Source organism: Oryzias melastigma, linkage group LG9 (genome assembly GCF_002922805.2).
Source record: "Oryzias melastigma strain HK-1 linkage group LG9, ASM292280v2, whole genome shotgun sequence".
Lineage (NCBI taxonomy): Eukaryota > Metazoa > Chordata > Actinopteri > Beloniformes > Adrianichthyidae > Oryzias > Oryzias melastigma.
This window is the reverse complement of record NC_050520.1, coordinates 26,977,087-26,994,227: the sequence shown is the minus strand read 5'-3', so window position 1 is coordinate 26,994,227 and position 17,141 is coordinate 26,977,087. Positions and strand designations below refer to the sequence as shown.

At 40.7% G+C, this 17,141-nt stretch overlaps 1 protein-coding gene across 1 annotated transcript; it reads left to right on the top strand.

Moving 5' to 3' along the window:
* Positions 1-9,451, top strand: ggt5a (gamma-glutamyltransferase 5a). The gene is made up of 12 exons (XM_024276313.2): positions 1-1,272; positions 1,444-1,571; positions 1,668-1,757; positions 2,173-2,362; positions 2,437-2,597; positions 2,677-2,823; positions 2,929-3,059; positions 4,361-4,545; positions 4,830-4,921; positions 8,430-8,536; positions 8,856-8,966; positions 9,046-9,451. The coding sequence occupies exons 1-12, from the start codon at positions 1,088-1,090 to the stop codon at positions 9,190-9,192; spliced, it is 1,674 nt and encodes a 557-aa protein (XP_024132081.1). The 5' UTR covers positions 1-1,087; the 3' UTR covers positions 9,193-9,451.
* Positions 9,452-17,141: the final 7,690 nt, after the last annotated feature.

Below are 17,141 nucleotides of genomic sequence, written 5' to 3'. Positions count from 1 at the left end.
ACATCTAAATAATTGTTTGCTCCAAGAGATTATCAGACCTGTGCAAAGATGAAACAACATATTATCAAGTGAATTTATAAGACTAAAGGTCATTTGACCAAATCAGAGAAAATCTGTCAGTTGGTCTTCTCTTTTTAATAGTTACAGAGTATAGAAAGAAGAAGCCTGAAGTGTGAAAGTCACAAAAAACATCAAAAAAGAAGGGAAAGGATTCTTGCTGGTGAAAAAAACATATAAAATGTGTGCGGTACGGAACGGCAGCAGTCTAAGCAGCTCCAGGACAACTTCCAATTTATTTGTCTGTTAGGCAGAAGCAAGAAAAGTGAAATCTATTGTGTGTCACTTGTTCTGAGGAAGAACTAATGTGGGTGCTGGGTGGGGAAGAAAGTGAAAACTTGTGGATTTTTTCTGTTTGTCGTTATTGGAAATGTTTTTCAAGCAGAATGAGCCTCTAGCACTGATTAGAAATCATCCCACGAGCAGTCACGTTTCCCTGAGATGTATGGTTGTTGCCCAGACTTGTGTGGAATTACCTGGATTCTTTATTGTTCGAACCGACTAGCAAGCAAAGACTTGTGGTAGATCCCATAATGTGTTAGTCTTAGTAGAATATACTGTTTTAATGCCCTTTAGCCGAGTGGGAAACAGGTTGCTTACTTTTAAGAAACGTATTTCCTCATCCATATCTATTGCTTTGAGCCAAGTGGCTCCAATGCTTTCTTGAATGGATGTGAAATGCCACGATCTGCTGTAGTCTGGAGTGAATCTGATGAATCAGCTTCAAAATCAGTTTTTCTCTCAGGATCCCTGCTGACAGACTCATTGCGTGTCTATCATTTGTTTCTCACTTATTTGTCTCTTTCAAAACATGAACTAGAAATGTGACAATTCTATATTTCTGAACTTTCTCTGTGTCATTAGATAAATCAAATATGCAACAAGTCCCACCCCCTGTAAAACCCCTGAAGTGTATGTGTCATCATGTTTCATCCTCACACACACATCTGCAGGCTTGCTGCAGTGCTGTGTGATTTGCGCAGGAAGTCTCAGCAGAGGAAATCCGCGTTCAGTCCGTTTAGTTGGAGCCATGGCGCGATCAAAAGCAAAGGTGTATGTCTGCCTCTCGCTGATTCTGATCGGCGTTATTGCTGCCATTGTGTGTATAGTTTTGTTTGTGAAGCGTGAGGATCCAGAATCAACAAAGTGTCCTAATGGAACTTTCTCTAAAGCGGCAGTGGCCACAGACTCAAAGATATGCTCGGAAATAGGAAAGTAAGTGCACTCTACCTCATCCTTATGTCTGTAAAAGCAGCTGTCCAATTTTTACGCAAAGCTGGTAAAACTAAATGGGAGTCTTTGGAGCAACGTTGATTAAAATTTCTACTTATACCAGAAAAAAGCATTTTAATAAGTGTCAGTTATTTCTTGCGTGGTTTGTTTCAGTGACATTCTGACAAAAGGGGGCTCTGCGGTAGATGCCGCTATTGCTGCTCTGCTGTGCACCTTTTTGGTGAATCCACACAGTGCGGGGATCGGAGGGGGATCCATCTTCACAGTGATGGACAGCTCTGGTAGCAGAAACTCTCACATTTGCCCGGATTTCTTCCTTTCCTTCATTTCATAATGTCTGATGAAGTTCTGACCAATACTATTTGACATCTTTAAAGGTGGTGTCAAAATTATCAACTCTAGAGAGGAACCGCCTAAAAAAGTGAAATCTAACTTACTGGAATCCTGTCCCGAGAAGAGCCCGACAGGTAGTCTGTACCAAGAGAATAACATGTTTCCTGTAAATGAATCATTCAAGCCTGTTAGGAGCTCAGTTATGGATCCTAACTCTGAATCTGGTTATGAATGTAAATTCTGACCATGTGGAGGGAGAAATATCACTCTTGTCATACAATGCAATTATATATTCATGTTTAAACTAAATTCTTCATATTTATTTGCTTGAAAAAAATTAACCAAATTGTTGAAATCAAATAAATTCCAACCATTATTAATTTTTTTCAAATTTACTCCAACCATGTTTGGATTTTACATATTCTCTTTCTATATGATGACACATTGTTTCTATCCATAACATGTTTACTAAGTATTTCAGAAGACCCTACTTTATTAGTTAAAGTCATGAACTAATAAAGAACTTTGCCCATTTTTCCATTCATTTAGATTTAAAATGGATCGGAGTTCCAGGAGAAATTCGTGGATATGAAATGGCTCACCAACTGTATGGAAAGTTGCCCTGGGCTGATCTCTTTCAGCCCACCATCAAACTGGCAAGACAGGGAGTTCCCGTCTCTGACATCCTACATTCACACATTAAGAACATCCCAAATTCAAAAGAGACCCAGTTTTTACGGTATGGATAAAAGTATGGCAAGATGATCCAAAACTGCAAAAAATTTAATTTGTTTATCTTCATTCCATTTGTAGACAATTATTCACAGATGACAACAATAACTTGCTTCAAACTGGAGATATTGTTAAGTTTGAGAAACTGGCTGACACTTTGGAGATGATTGCAAAGCAAGGAGCAGATGTCTTTTATAATGGAAAAATAGCTGAAGATTTAGTCCAGGATGTGAAGGCTGCAGGTATGATCAGTGTTTTCATCAAAAACTGGAATTAGTTTGAATTTGCTGAGCAGACATTTGTGTCATTGTTCTTCCTCAGGAGGAACACTCGATCTGGAGGACCTGGCATCATACAACGCTACTTTGACTGACGCCTGGAATGTGTCTATGGGGGAGTATCAGATGTACTTCCCCCCTCCGCCTGCAGGAGGAAGCCTCCTCACCCTCATCCTCAACATCATGAAAGGTCCTTAGTGGAAGAGCTGTTGAACATGTGAAACAAAATTAGCAAAAAGCTCAAACTGAATAATATTTTCCAAGTATGTTTGGTTCTATGTTGGTTTGTTTGCAGGATATCAGTTAAATCCCGACACTCTGACTGGAAAAGAAAAGACGCTGTTTTATCATCGTTACATTGAATCCTTTAAATTTGCAAATGGACTCAGGAAATACATTCAAGATCCAAGGTTCACCTCAGAAAAGGTTAGTTCTGCTGAATTCTATCAAAGTATTTTCTTATCAGCTACATAACTTTAGCTGAATTTATTTAGTTATCCTTAACCGAGCAATGAGCATTTATTGAGAGTTGTCAATTTCTGTTTCAGTAATTTTCTGTAGTTAAAATGTAATTATATGAGTGCTTCTTGTGATTCAAGTATAATGAAATGCAAACAATGTATTATAAAGGAAAAAAAACAATTATGAATAAAAGAGGAACTATAAGAAAATTTGATTTGGAAGCAAATTTTAATTGGAACAAATGCAACCACAAGAGGACACAATGCACGGCTTTTATTTGCCAATCTCAAGTCTTAGTAACTGCAGGAGATCCTGTCAGGAATGGTATTCAACATAAAACCAAAGTCATACTAAGAATGCATCAGGACAGAAGTTGGTGGACTTTGGCAAAAGAATGTAAATTGCAGTGGTAATCACATTTCTCCTGAAAATAGAGGAGCACTTAAAGAGGGGAGCACACAAGTTACATTTTGTGCAGACTATTCAATCTAAAAGATTCATTTTGAAAGAGACTGGAAAGTTGTAGCTGGGGGGAGTGTAGTGCATGGATGGTAATGGTGGTGATCATCTCTGGTGGTGAGGAAGATGAAGAGCACAGGGGGAAAACAGAGGATTAAGTAGTAAAAGCTGAGAAACGTTATAAGGATGAAGACACCAGAGGAACAGCTCATGGTAGATGTTTTGTAGAGAAATGCAGAGAAGCAGATTGAAATGGTTTGGACACGTTGGGAGGAGGGTCAGAGATTATGTTGGTAAAAACATACTGAGATTGGAGCTACAAGACAAGATCTCACTGTGGCGGTGCCCAGCCCCCATAAAATACAGGACCAAGTGTGCGGAGGTTGGTGAAACCTGATTTGCTGTGGCGAACCCCTGATAGGATATACCCAAAGGTGAATCACAACAGCTAAATAATGTAACTTAAGAGGGGATTCATAAACCCGGTGATGTAGTGCATGAGGGTAGCTGGTGTGAGTGGGGAGGCAGCAGAAAGAAAATAGATTATTTACTTGAATGAACACATTTTCTCTGAGGTTTCTAGCTTTTATTCATATATTTTGAGTGAAATTTGCATTTTTTATTTTTACACTGTAATTGAATTCATAGGTATTTCATTAAATAGTAACTTCAATTGATTTTGCATTACAACTATTTCCAGGATCCTGACTATAAAATTATCTCAGATGGGTAAGAATTCAACAAGAGGCAATAAACACATTTTAATTGTGTCAAATTGTTGAAAATTATATTTATATTTTTCACAGAGGGCAAATCAATTTACAGAGGAGGGCTTTGCCAACTACGTACGAAACTTGATCACCGACAACAGGACACATGACCTCCAGTACTACAACGTTACTCCACATCTGGACAGCATTGGTACCACGCATGTGTCGGTGCTGCATGAAGACGGATCTGCTGTTGCTCTCACCAGCTCTGTAAACACAATGTCAGTGACCCGAAAGTTCTGCTTTACAGTGCAGAATTAATTTTTTAAAATTAACTGCATTCAGTAAGAAAGTAATAACACTAAATAATTGTGCTTTTAAGAATAAAAAGACTGGAAAGGTTTAATGGTGAAGTAAAATATTTTAAAGAAATTACTTCTGAAAGCTACAGGTATTTCCAAGCAAAAATCTATTTTAAAAACTGTGTACTTAGATCTTTAGATCTTTTTTATGTGAGAAATGAATTGATGTTAAAATCTGTCTCCTTTGTATTTTCTTCTTAAAGTTTTGGATCTATGGTTATGTCTCCAAGAACGGGCATCATCCTCAATAACCAGCTGAAAGACTTTTGTGGGGGAGCAGACAGTGTCTTACCTGGTAATCTCATCAGCATCGGTTTACTTTTGTTTTATCTTCAATAATGTTGAAGCTCCTTGAACCACCACATTAACGTGGTGGAGGGGTTTGAGTGCTTGGGTGATCTCAGGAGCTATGCTGTCGGGGGCTTCTCCCCTGGTAGGGTCTCCCATGGCAGACAGGTCCTGAGTGACAAGCCAGACAAAGTTGCGGTTCAGAACCCCATTTATGAGTTATGACATGAGAGATTCCGCTACGTCACCCGGATTGGCTTCACCGGGGCCCCACACTGGAGCCAGGCCTGGGGTTGGGGCTCGTAGGCAAGCGCCTGGTGGCCGGGGCTTCTCCCACGGGCCCCGGTCGGGTCCAACCCAGAGGAGGAACGTGGGATCACACCCCAGTGGGCCCGCCACCTGCAGGGGAGCTCTGAAGGGGCCGGTGGATTGTGGTTTGGGTGGCAGTCGAAGGCAAATGCCTTGGTGGCCAAAACCCCGGTCATGGAATTTGGCTTTTGGGACATGGAATGTCACCTCTCTGGGAGGGAAGGAGCCTGAGCTTGTGTGAGAGGTTGAGAGATACCGGCTAGATATACTTAGGCTCACCTCCACGCACAGCCTGGGCTCTGAAACTCAGTCCCTCGAGAGAGGCTGGACTCTCTACCACTCTGGAGTTGCCCATGGTGAGAGGGGTGGGCTTACTCGTGACCCCCCAGCTCAGCCGTCAAGTGCTGGAGTTCACACCGGTGGATGAGAGGGTCGTGTCCCTTCGCCTTCAGGTGGGGGACAGGTCTCTGACTGTGGTTTTGGCTTACGGGCCAAACAGCAGTTTGGAGTACCTGGCCTTCTTGGTGCCTCTTGGAGGGGTACTGGAAAGTGCCCCAACGGGGTATTCCGTCGTCCTCCTGGGGGACTTCAATGCCCACGTGGGTAATGACAGTGGCACCTGGAGGGGCGTGATCGGTAGGAATGGCCTTCCTGACCTGAACCTGAGCGGTGTTTTGTTGTTGGGCTTCTGTGCACATTATGGTTTGTCCAAAACAAACACCATGTTCGAACACAAAGGTGTCCATCAATACACATGGCATCAGGACACTCTCGGTAGGAGATCGATGATCAACTTTATAGTCATTTCAGGCGATCTCCGGCCGTGTGTTTTGGACACTCGGGTAAAGAGAGGGGCTGAGTTGTCCACGGATCACTACCTGGTGGTGAGTTGGATTTGCTGGCGGGGGAGGAGGCCGGAAAGACTCAGCAGACCTAAACGTACTGTGAGGGTCTGCTGGGAACGTCTGGCTGAGCCCTCCGTCAGGGAGGTCTTTAACTCCCACATCCGGGAAAACTTCAAGCAGGTACCGAGGGAGGTTGGTGACATTGAGTCCGAGTGGACTATGTTCTCCACCTCAATTGTCTCTGCTGCTTTCCAGAGCTGCGGTTGCAAGATCTCTGGTGCCTGTCGGGGTGGCAACCCAGTGGTGGACACCGGAAGTAAGGAGTCCTATCAGGCCTGGTTGGCTTGTGGGACTCCAGAGGCAGCTGACAGGTACCGGCAGTTTAAGCGAGCTGCGGCCCGGGCTGTGTTGGAGGCAAAAACTCGGTCCTGGGAGGAGTTTGGTGAGGCCATGGAGAAGGACTATCGGTTGGCCTCAAAGAGATTCTGGCAAACCATCCGGCGACTCGGGGGGGGAAAAGCAGTTTTCTGCAGGCACCATTTTCTGTGCAGGTGGGGATCTGTTGACCTCAACTGGGGACATTGTCGGGCGGTGGAAGGAATACTTTGAGGATCTCCTCAACCCTGCTGACACACCTTCCGTTGAGGAAGCAGAGGCTGAGGACACTGGGGTGGAACTGTCCATCACCCAAGCTGAGGTCACTGAGGTAGTCAAAGAGCTCCTCGGTGGCAAGGCTCCGGGGGTGGGTGAGGTTCGCCCTGAGTACCTCAAGTCTCTGGATGTTGTGGGAGTGTCTTGGTTGACACGTCCCATGCAGCATTGCGTGGCAGACAGGAACCGCACCACTGGACTGGCGGACTGGGGTGGTGGTTCCCCTTTTCAAGAAGGGGGACCGGAGGGTGTGTTTCAACTACCGGGGAATCACACTCCATAGCCTTCCTGGGAAAGTCTATGCCAGGGTACTGGAGAGGAGAGTCCATCCGATAGTTGAACCTCAGATCCAAGAACAACAGTGTGGTTTCCGTCCTGGTCGTGGAACAGTGGACCAGCTCTACACCCTCTTCAGAGTGCTGGAGGGTTCGTGGGAGTTCGCTCATCCAGTCCATATGTGTTTTGTGGATTTGGAGAAGGCATTCGACTGCGTTCCCCGTGGTGTCCTGTGGAGGGTGCTCTGGGAGTATGGGGTCCGGGGAGCCTTACTGAGGGCTGTCCGGTCTCTGTACGACCGGAGCAGGAGCTTGGTTCGCATGTCGGCAGTAAGTCAGACCTGTTCCCGGTGCATGTTGGACTCCGGCAGGGCTGCCCTTTATCACAGGTTCTGTTCATAGTCTTTATGGACAGAATTTCTAGGCGCAGCTCGGGGTCGGAGGGGGTCTGGTTTGGGGACCACAGGATTTCCTCTCTGCTCTTTGCAGATAATGTTGTTCTGTTGGCTCCATCAAGCCAGGACCTCCAGCATGCATTGGAGCGGTTTACAGCCGAGTGTGAAGCGGCTGGGATGAGGGTCAGCACAGCTAAGTCTGAGGCCATGGTTCTCGACCGGAGAAAGGTAGTATGCCCTCTCTGGGTGGGTGGAGTGCTCCTGCCTCAGGTGGAGGAGTTTAAATATCTTGGGGTCTTGTTCACGAGTGATGGAAGATTGGACCGTGAGATCGACAGGCGGTCAGTGTACCGGTCCATTGTGGTGAAAAGAGAGCTGAGCCAGAAAAGCAAAGCTCTCAATTTACCGGTCGATCTTTGTTATAGTACTCCCCTATGGTCATGAGCTCTGGGTCGTGACCGAAAGAACGAGATCCCGACTACAAGCGGCTGAAATGAGTTTTCTCCGGAGGGTGGCTGGGCGCTCCCTTAGAGATAGGGTGAAGAGCTCAGTTACCCGGAGAGAGCTCGGACTAGAGCCGCTTCTCCTCCGCATCAAGAGGAGCCAGTTGAGGTGGTTCGGGCATCTGATCCGGATGCCTCCTGGACGCCTCCCTGGAGAGGTGTTCCGGGCATGTCCCACTGGGTGGAGGCCCCGGGGAAGACCCAGGACACGCTGGAGAGACTATGTTTCTCCTCTGGCCTGGGAACACCTCGGGGCCCCCCCAGAAGAGCTGGAGGAAGTGGCCGGGGAGAGGGAAGTCTGGGCATCTTTGCTTGGATGGCTGCCCCCGCGACCCGGTCCCAGATGAAGCGGAAGAAGATGGATTGATGGATGGATGGCTACTCTTTTACAAACTTGATGAAAATACATTTTTTTTAAATCTGATATTTCAATCAACAAATATAATGAAAGAAAGATGCAGTTTTTTTTTTTATTTATTTGAACCTATTCCTATCGCTGATCTTTTCCCACAATGTAAGTAAAAATTGTGCTTACAGGCAAGCGGCCCCCGTCTTCTATGTCTCCCACTGTGATGAAGTCTAAATCAAAGATGCTTGTGATTGGAGGATCTGGCGGGAATATGATCACAACTGGAGTGTCATCGGTACATCTTCATAGCATTCAGACAAACTCAAGATAAGATTTGTTTTAACATGTGTAGGTTCTCTCTAAGGATTTTGGTTTTCTCCTAGAGTGCAAAATGTTGTTTCAAAGGTTAATTGACAAAACTAAATTGTTTCTAATGTATTAATGTGTGTGTATACTGTCTGTGTATTGCCTTGCAATGGACTGGTGGACTGTCCAGCGGGAACTCTTCCTTCACCTGACAGTAGCTGAGTTGGTTCTAGCAACCCCATCACCTGAAACAGAATAAGTGAATAAAGAAGATCAAGAAATAATAAACTAATTTCATTATTTTCCAGGTTCTCATCCACCATCTATGGCTAGGAAAAAGTCTTGAGGACGCCATTAAGAATTCCATTGTTTTTGTGGACTCTAATAATGAATTAGAGTTTGAGCCAGCTTTTGATAAGGTAAATGGAATTTATTGATAAAATAACATAATGCCTTTGCTCCGTCTGAATTTTCTTTTCTTTTCCTTTTGCTCCTCAGGATGTGATGGAGGCTCTTAAAGCTCTGGGACACAAACAAGCATCAACAGATATATTAATCCACTCAGTTAATGCTATAGAGAAAAAGGACGGCTGCATCTTTGCTGTGTCTGATCCCAGAAAAAAGGGAGGACCAGATGGTTACTGAGTTCAAATCATAATGTAAAGAATTCTGTCTCTCACAGTCGTTTTAGTTCTTCTTTAAGAATCTCTTACATTTTACACTTGTTAGCTGTGTTGAAGTGAACTTTTGTTATTGACATAATGTGTATTTCTTGCACTCTCACAATTTTTTATGATGAATATTTTAAACCTCATCTATTTGCACTACCTACCACTAGATTTGCTCCATTGAGATGATCATAAGTGACAGAGAAAGTCTTTTATTTTAAAAAAAGGTCTTGTGAACCTCTGTTAAAAGTTATAAACTGTCATTTTTGTGGGAAAAAAAATAAATTTTCTCTTAAAATTTGTTTTATTCATACCAAAAAATATTAGTTTTTTACGATTCTCATAAAAATAACAATAACATTAAAACAAAGTAGTATCTTATGTTTCTAAAATATGTGTGGCTTCTACTGGGTTGTGGTTCAGTGAGAAATCGACCCAAATGGCTCTTTGAAGTGTTAAAGGTCGCAGACTCCTGCTCTAGAGGTTGGTTCAATCTGGTATCAGACATTCTTGTTTGCTGTTTTATGTTTGAAATAGTTGCAAATAAAACATACATCACTTCTTGTTAGTAACAACAATCATGTTCAAATGTAAAAAAAGCCCATAGTTTTAGAAACTTGCATCACTTTAAACTGTTTTTGTTCATAACCATCTGAAAGAAAAATCATTTCATTGTCTAAAATGTCTTGTCGGTGTTTTAATGTTCAAATATGAAAATATTATTTTACTTTTAAATGAAAGTTGAGGTGTCATGATAATTTAGTGTAACAGGACTTGCTTTAAATTGACACAAATTAATTGGAGCTATAAGATATATGGTTTTCATAGTTTGTGGACTTTGCATCCCTAAGTTGTGAGGAAATCAAGGCCATAACCCATTATATTACAGATTCTATCAACCTCTGTGTGGAGAACACTGTACCAACCAAAAAGGTTGGTACAGTGGTTACCAGTGGTTACCTCTGTGGTTACCACAGAACTGAAGGCCCTTCTGAGCAAGAAGAAAAGAGCTCAAAATGTTAAGACTGCTCAGTCATCCATTGAAATAGAAAGTACTATCTTTTCAATTGACTCACAGTCAGGTCTTCTGTCTTTTCTTCTCATCAACTCTGAGGACAATCAATATGAAAAAAGCAAAAAAACATGGCTTATACTTTTATAGTAATTTACTACCTCAACTTCAGTCCCATTCACAAACACATTCACACACTGATGGTATTTCTGTTGCTGAACACTGGCACCAACCTATAACAACAAGGAGCAATGTGGGGTTCAGTGTCTTGCTCATGGGCAGAGAGTGCTGGAGCTGAACTTGAAATCTTCTGATCAGAGGTGGACTGCTCTACCTCTGTTCCTTGATCACCCCATAATGCAAAGCAAACTATTTTAAAAGTTTAAGTAAGATCATCTTCGTGGGGTTCAGCCCGAAACCATAAAAGTAATATCGACAGGTGTCATTTCGGAAAAATGTCCATCACTGAGGTTTTTAGTCTGTACAGTCTATTCCTGTGTCAGATGAACCTCTCATTCAATCCATACGTTACCTTTGGTGTTTGGAGTAAACCTCCAGCTGATCACGTTACACTTGTGTTAAAACCAAAACAACTGATTAAAAATCTACAAAAAGAAAAATCACACTAAAGCATATTAACCAACAAGTTTGATAAATAATCTGTGTAATTCTGTGAATAGAAAACATGTGAATGTAAACTCAGTTATGGTAATGCACTTAAAAAAATATGGTGAGGACTATTATTAAGTTGAGGGTCATGAGAATAAATGGATAAAGCTGAACTTCAGTCCATTCTCCTAATGCCATTTCACAAACTGACGAAAATGAAACAATTATAATAATAATAAAATGCTGGTTTAAAGAATATAAGGCCTTCTTTCATGCTTATAAAGCCCTCAGGCATGACTAATTCATTTATATTTATTACTTTCACATTTATTACTTTTTCATTCACTACATATGACTAACCAAAAGCTTGTTTTAATCACAAAGTCTTCAGCTGATGTCAATCAATCAATCAATCAATCAATCAATCAAAGGAGGAGCTTCAAATACAGCCTCTTTATTCTGCAGTCTCAAGTTGCTCAAGTTTTACAGTAGAGGGCAGCCTTTTTCCAGAAGACAAACAGGACTGTTTGAAAAGCAGATTATAGCATCCAAAACCATAAAACTTCTTGAAAATTTCTGGTAAATTGACAGCTAATTCTTTGCTTAAAGTGTATATGAAACTTAGCATTCTTTAAAAATTACCATAAACTTAATGAAATAAGTTTAGGACATACTATAAATTATTTTTATAACTTGAACAAAACTTTTTTGATAAAGTTTGTGATCAAATGAAGACGCCTGTGAGCAATGTTTAAGTCCATAAGAAGCTGCATGAAAAGTTGTTAGTTATCTGAAATGCTTCAGAACTTCTGGTAATGTGTTATTTCTGGGTTATTCTTCTCTGTGATTCTGTGACAGATGTTTGAAGTCAGGTCGGTGAAAAAGCAGCAGATATCCAAAAGGGAGTATTCAAGAGCTGCTATTAAGGCTTTTACCTAATGAAAACACACTGTAAAAGTTTCATCACTAAAGTATACGATGCATATTCTCTTCACAAAAGCTTCTGAGGTGGATTTACATCAGTAGATGATTGACAGTCTTCCCTTCCAAGTCTAAAGTAAATCATTTTTAACATAATTTGTTGCACTTTAAATATCTAGTCAGAATTTCAAACGGATCAAGCTGTTTTAAATTAATACAATCAATTTTTTCAAAGTGGTCTGAGATTATGGATGTTATTCAAAGTGCGTATCTTTCTTTGTACAGATTTTTCCAACTTTTCTTGAAATTTAGTTTTACTTTTTTTTTTTTTTTTTACGTTTTTGATTCACTTAACCCCCGTGTTATCTTATGGGGTCCAGATGACCCCACCCTTTTCGTTGATATGTGATCCATTCCATGACAAAGGTAGACAGGATTTTATGTCTGCCACGGACACCAGTGAAGATAAAAATCCTTAAAAAAAAAGTTCAGAGCCCTGTCTTGTGAGGTCCAGATGACCCCACTTTTAATGTAAACATGCCTAGGTTAGGACAAGGGTTAAGTAGATACCCATGAGCAACCTTAATATAAAATATATTAGTTTTTTTTTCTTTTTTTTTTCTTATGAAGTATATATGTCTGAGGGCGAATCTTACAGGCAGCATGATTTTGAAATGTTTTAAAGTCCTGTTCACCAATCCACACATTCACACACTGATGGTGGCAGAGTTGCTATACAAGGATGCCGGTGCTAGCCTGACCCCCAGAGGCAATGTGGGGTCACACATGGCAAGGCAGGCAAGACAGGAACCAAACCTGCCACCTTCCTGTCAGAGGGTGACATCTGCAGTCAACGCCGCAGAGAGAGTGGACGGCTGCATCTTTGCTGAGTCTAATCCCAGAAAACAGGGAAAGCCAGATGGTTACTGAGTTTAAACATTGTTTTATAATTGTTATAGAATTTATTAATCAATGGTGCTATTTTAAAGCCAGACAATAACTAATTTCCATCTCTTTGATTGTGTGATTCTGGCTATAATAATTGCATTCAGGTTAAAAGAATGTTTTACACTCTAGAAGTTAGTTCAATCTGGTATCAGACATTCTTGTTCATTGTTGCAAAGTGAGAATCTTTGTTTTTGAAACAGCTGCAAATAAAACATACATCACTTCTTGTCAGTAAGAATAATCATGGTCAAATGTATAAAACTTTTTTAACTGATTTTGTTCATAACCATCTGAAAGAAAAATTGTTTGTGTCTAAAATGTCTTGTAGGTGTTCAAAAATGAAAATACCTTTTTTGTTTTAAATCAAAGCTGAGGTGTCATGATAATTCAGTGTAACAAGACTTGCTTTAAATTAACAAAAATTATTTGGACCTATAAGGTCTGAAGTTTTCCTTTTTTAATTTTCTCTCTTTCAGTGGAGTAAAAAATGACAAAAGTTAGTTGTTTCTGACATCTGCACATCTTGTCATTAACCCTTCAACTCTTGATCATTGTGGTATTTTGCTTTTTTTTATTAATGCTTTAATTAAGGTAAAATTAAAGATAATTGTATTGTAACACACTGTTTTTAAGTTTAATTACTGATCACACTGATACAATTTATTTTCTTGTACTCAGATTCAATAGAAATCAAGGAAAATATGCCGTCTGCATTAGAGCCCCTAGTGAATGGAATAACCTTCCTTCTTCAAAACATTCTTTTACATCTTTAACATTATTTAAGTGAGCTATTTCAGCACATTTACAATATATTTGTACTTGTTCTCATTATATGACTTGATTCCTAAACCTTTTTTTTCCTTTAATTGTAATATTTTGTTTAGTTTTGCCTTTCTCAATGTCTATGTTCTGTGCTTTGATTGAATTTCTTTTGTAAATGCATTGCGGTGAGCGACGAAAAGTTGAGGGCTGTTCTGCGTGAATGTTTGTGTTAATGTAGAATTTTGTGAGTGTCGGTTATATTATTAATATGTATCTTAATTGCACCCTTGTTTGTCAATTACATTATACTCTTTCTTCATTTCAGTTATCTGCCTAAAGAGGAACCCCTCAAAAATGAGACATGCGATCTCAAGGGGCTGATCCTCACATTGTTTAGTAAATGTTAAATAAATACATGAGCATCACATCTTAATGGAAGGGCAGGGATGTAAGAAATCAGTTTTTTAACGATTTTCCCATCAAACATGAATACACATGGGAAAGCAGTGAGGAGGAAATGTTGCTGAGATATATTGCTCACAAAAAATTTTAATTAAACCTGTTTCAAATTAAACCTGTCTGATCATTTTCTTGTTGGTTAACCAGCTGAGGGCCTCGATAATCAATTTCAGCTGTATTGGTGTTCATGGAATTAACAACAGGTGCACTTCAGGTGCAACAATTAGAAAACCCTCAAAACAGGACTGGTGTTACATGTGGAGGTCATTTCAAGTTTCTCCCTCTTGATCTTTTTTGGCTGGTTTTCCACTCGTGTTGATTTTGGCTTAATAATTATCTCTACTGGCAGTAAGAGGCGATTCCTTAACCCTACAGAAGTTGCACAGGTTGTCCAACTTCTCCAGGATGGCACATCCACAGGTGCTGCAGTAAGAAGGTTTAATGTGTCCCCCAGCACAATCTCCAGAACATGGAGGAGATTTCAGGAGACTGGTGGTTATTCTGGGAGAGCTGGATGGGGCCATAGAAGGTCCTCGACCCTTCAGCAGGACCAATACCTGCTCCTTTGTGCAAGGCGGAACAGGCTGAGCACTGCTCGTGCCCTACAGAATGACCTCCGGAGGGCCACTGGTGTGAATGTCTCTACCCAAACAATCAGGAACAGACTTCATGAAGGTGGCCTGAGGGCCCGACATCCTGTAGTGGGCCCTGTGCTCACTGCCCAGCACCGTGGAGCTCGACTGGAATTTGCTCAAGAATACCAGAATTGTCAAGTCCGCCACTAGCGCCCTGTACTTTTCACAGACGAGAGCAGGTTCACCCTGAGCACCTGTGATAGACGTGAAAGAGTCTGGAGAAGACAAGGAGAACGTTATGCTGCCTCCAACGTGGTTCAACATGACAGGTTTGGTGGTGGGTCATTGATGGTCTGGGAGGGCATATCCATGGAGGGACACACAGACCTCTACTACCTAGGAAATGGTGCTCTGACTGCCATAAGGTATCCAGATGAAATCCTTGAACCCATTGTCAGACCCTACGCTGGTGCAGTAGGTCCTGGTTTCCTCCTAATGCACGACAATGCCCGTCCTCACGTGGCAGGAGTATGCAGGCTGTACCTGGAGGATGGAGGAATTGAAACAATTGAATGGCCTTCACGATCCTCTGACTTAAACCCAATAGAACATCTCTGGGACATTATGATTGGGTCCATTAGGCCCCGCCAGGTTGCTCCTCAGACTTTACAACAGCTCAGGGATGCCATCACACAGATCTGGGAGGAAATGCCATAAGACACCATCCGTCGTCTCATTAGGAGCATGCCGCGACATTGTCAAGCATGCATACAAGCTTGTGGGGGCCACACAAGATACTGAAAAGCATTTTGAGTTGCAGAAATTAGGTTTTGGGAAAAATTGACTAGTCTGCCACATCTTCGTTTCACTCTGATTTTATGGTGTCTACACAATTGAGCCCTCTGTAGGCTGAAAACTTTTATTTCCATTAAAAGACTTGGCATCCTTTTGTTCCTAAGACACTGCCCTGTCTTTATTTCTATAGATATCCAACTTCATATTAAGATCTGATGTATTTAATGTGTTTCTTTAAAGAGCTCCTTTAAATTTTGTGAGCAGTGTAGAATTACAGAAACAAAATTTGAGTGGGTAGCTGACTGTGTGTAGTAACAAATCAAATCAAGAGGAAATGTGCAATTAATTATTCACAGCAAACATTTCTCTTTCGGGGTCACGGGGTTGTGTCCTGTGCAGGTAGCCAGTCTGTTGGAGGGCATTCAATCACCCCCACAAACACTTACACCGAAGGACAATCGATAAAAACATGTATAATAAAAACATGCTGTTTTAAAGAATCTAAGGTTTTCTTCTCTGTTTAAAAAGCACTCAGGCATGACTAATTCATATTTATTATTTTCACAGATAAAATATGATATTTTGACACATAATTTTATTAATTTACTATGCATGACTAAGTAAAAGCTTGTTTTACTCACAAAGTCTTAAACTCCTGTCAATCATTCTAGAAGGAGCTTGAAATAAAGCCTCTTTGTTGACTAGATGTAATTGCTCAAGTTCTACAGTAGAGGGCAGCACTTTTCCAGAAGACAAACAGGACTGAAGATTTAATTACATTCTAAAAATATGACATTTATTGAAATTTTCAGGTAATTGATTACTTATTCCTAATTTTTTGTGTGAAAATTTGACATTCTTTGAAAAGTATCATACATTTAATGAAGGCTTAATATATACTTTGACTCAATTTTGAATTTTGTACAAAACCTTTTTGGCAATGTCTTTCTAAAGTTTGTGATCAAAAGAAGTCCATAAGGAGCTGCATGAAAAGTTGTTATGGTCATCTTAAATGTTTCAGAACTGCTGATAATGCATGATTTCTGGGCTATTCTCCTCTGTGATTCTGGGACAGATAAATGTTTGAAGCCTGGTCAAAGAAAACGCAGAAGAAATCTCAAAGAAATTATTTAAGAGCTGCTATTAAGTCTTATTCCTCAATATGATCACACTGTAAAAGTTTCATCATCAAAGCAAATGACGCACATTCTCTTCACAAAAGCTTCTGAGGTGGATTTACATCAGTAGATGATTGACCATCTTCACTTCTAAGTCAAAAGTAAATCAATTTAACAAAAGCAAAGTGCTGTTTGCCAACTGGCACAGCAGATAGGAGGTTAGGGCACCAGGCCAGAGGAGGTCTCAAGGGCTTTCTTTTAAAGGACTACAATAGTTGGTTTGAAGAGTCTGCAGGAGCAATGATTATCAATTCATCCCCATCTGAGTTCTGTAGCTGACACAGTACAACATAAACAAGCGAGCGCTGAGAGGATGAAGAAAAAAATAAAAAATAAAAACAAGCAAGCATAGAAAAAATAAAATAAACACAATTAATATGTCTGAACAGCTCAGTGTGTCTTCAAGCTGTTTTTTGTGCCCTCGGGTGTCACAATGACAATTTTTTAAATAGTTTTACATTTTTTAAAAAAACATTCTAATCCTGCTGCACTTTCCATATTTAGTCAGAATTTCAAATACATCAAGCTGTTTTTAAATTCATACAGTCAAATTTGTAATGTTTTGTTATTCAAAGTATATTTTTTTCTATGTGCATATTTTTCAAACTCTTCTTGATCTTTAGAAATGTTTTTTTTAGCCTTTGCATTCCTTGAAGTAGATGTCCAT

What these genes read in the sequence shown, in the direction of transcription:
- ggt5a (XM_024276313.2), top strand. Translation starts at nt 1,088, where the DNA reads ATGGCGCGATCAAAAGCAAAGGTGTATGTCTGCCTCTCGCTGATTCTG. An exon ending in AAAGAGACCCAGTTTTTACG is followed by an intron (nt 2,363 to 2,436) that starts GTATGGATAAAA and finishes TTCCATTTGTAG; the next exon opens with ACAATTATTCACAGATGACA. An exon ending in AGCAGACAGTGTCTTACCTG is followed by an intron (nt 4,922 to 8,429) that starts GTAATCTCATCA and finishes TTGTGCTTACAG; the next exon opens with GCAAGCGGCCCCCGTCTTCT.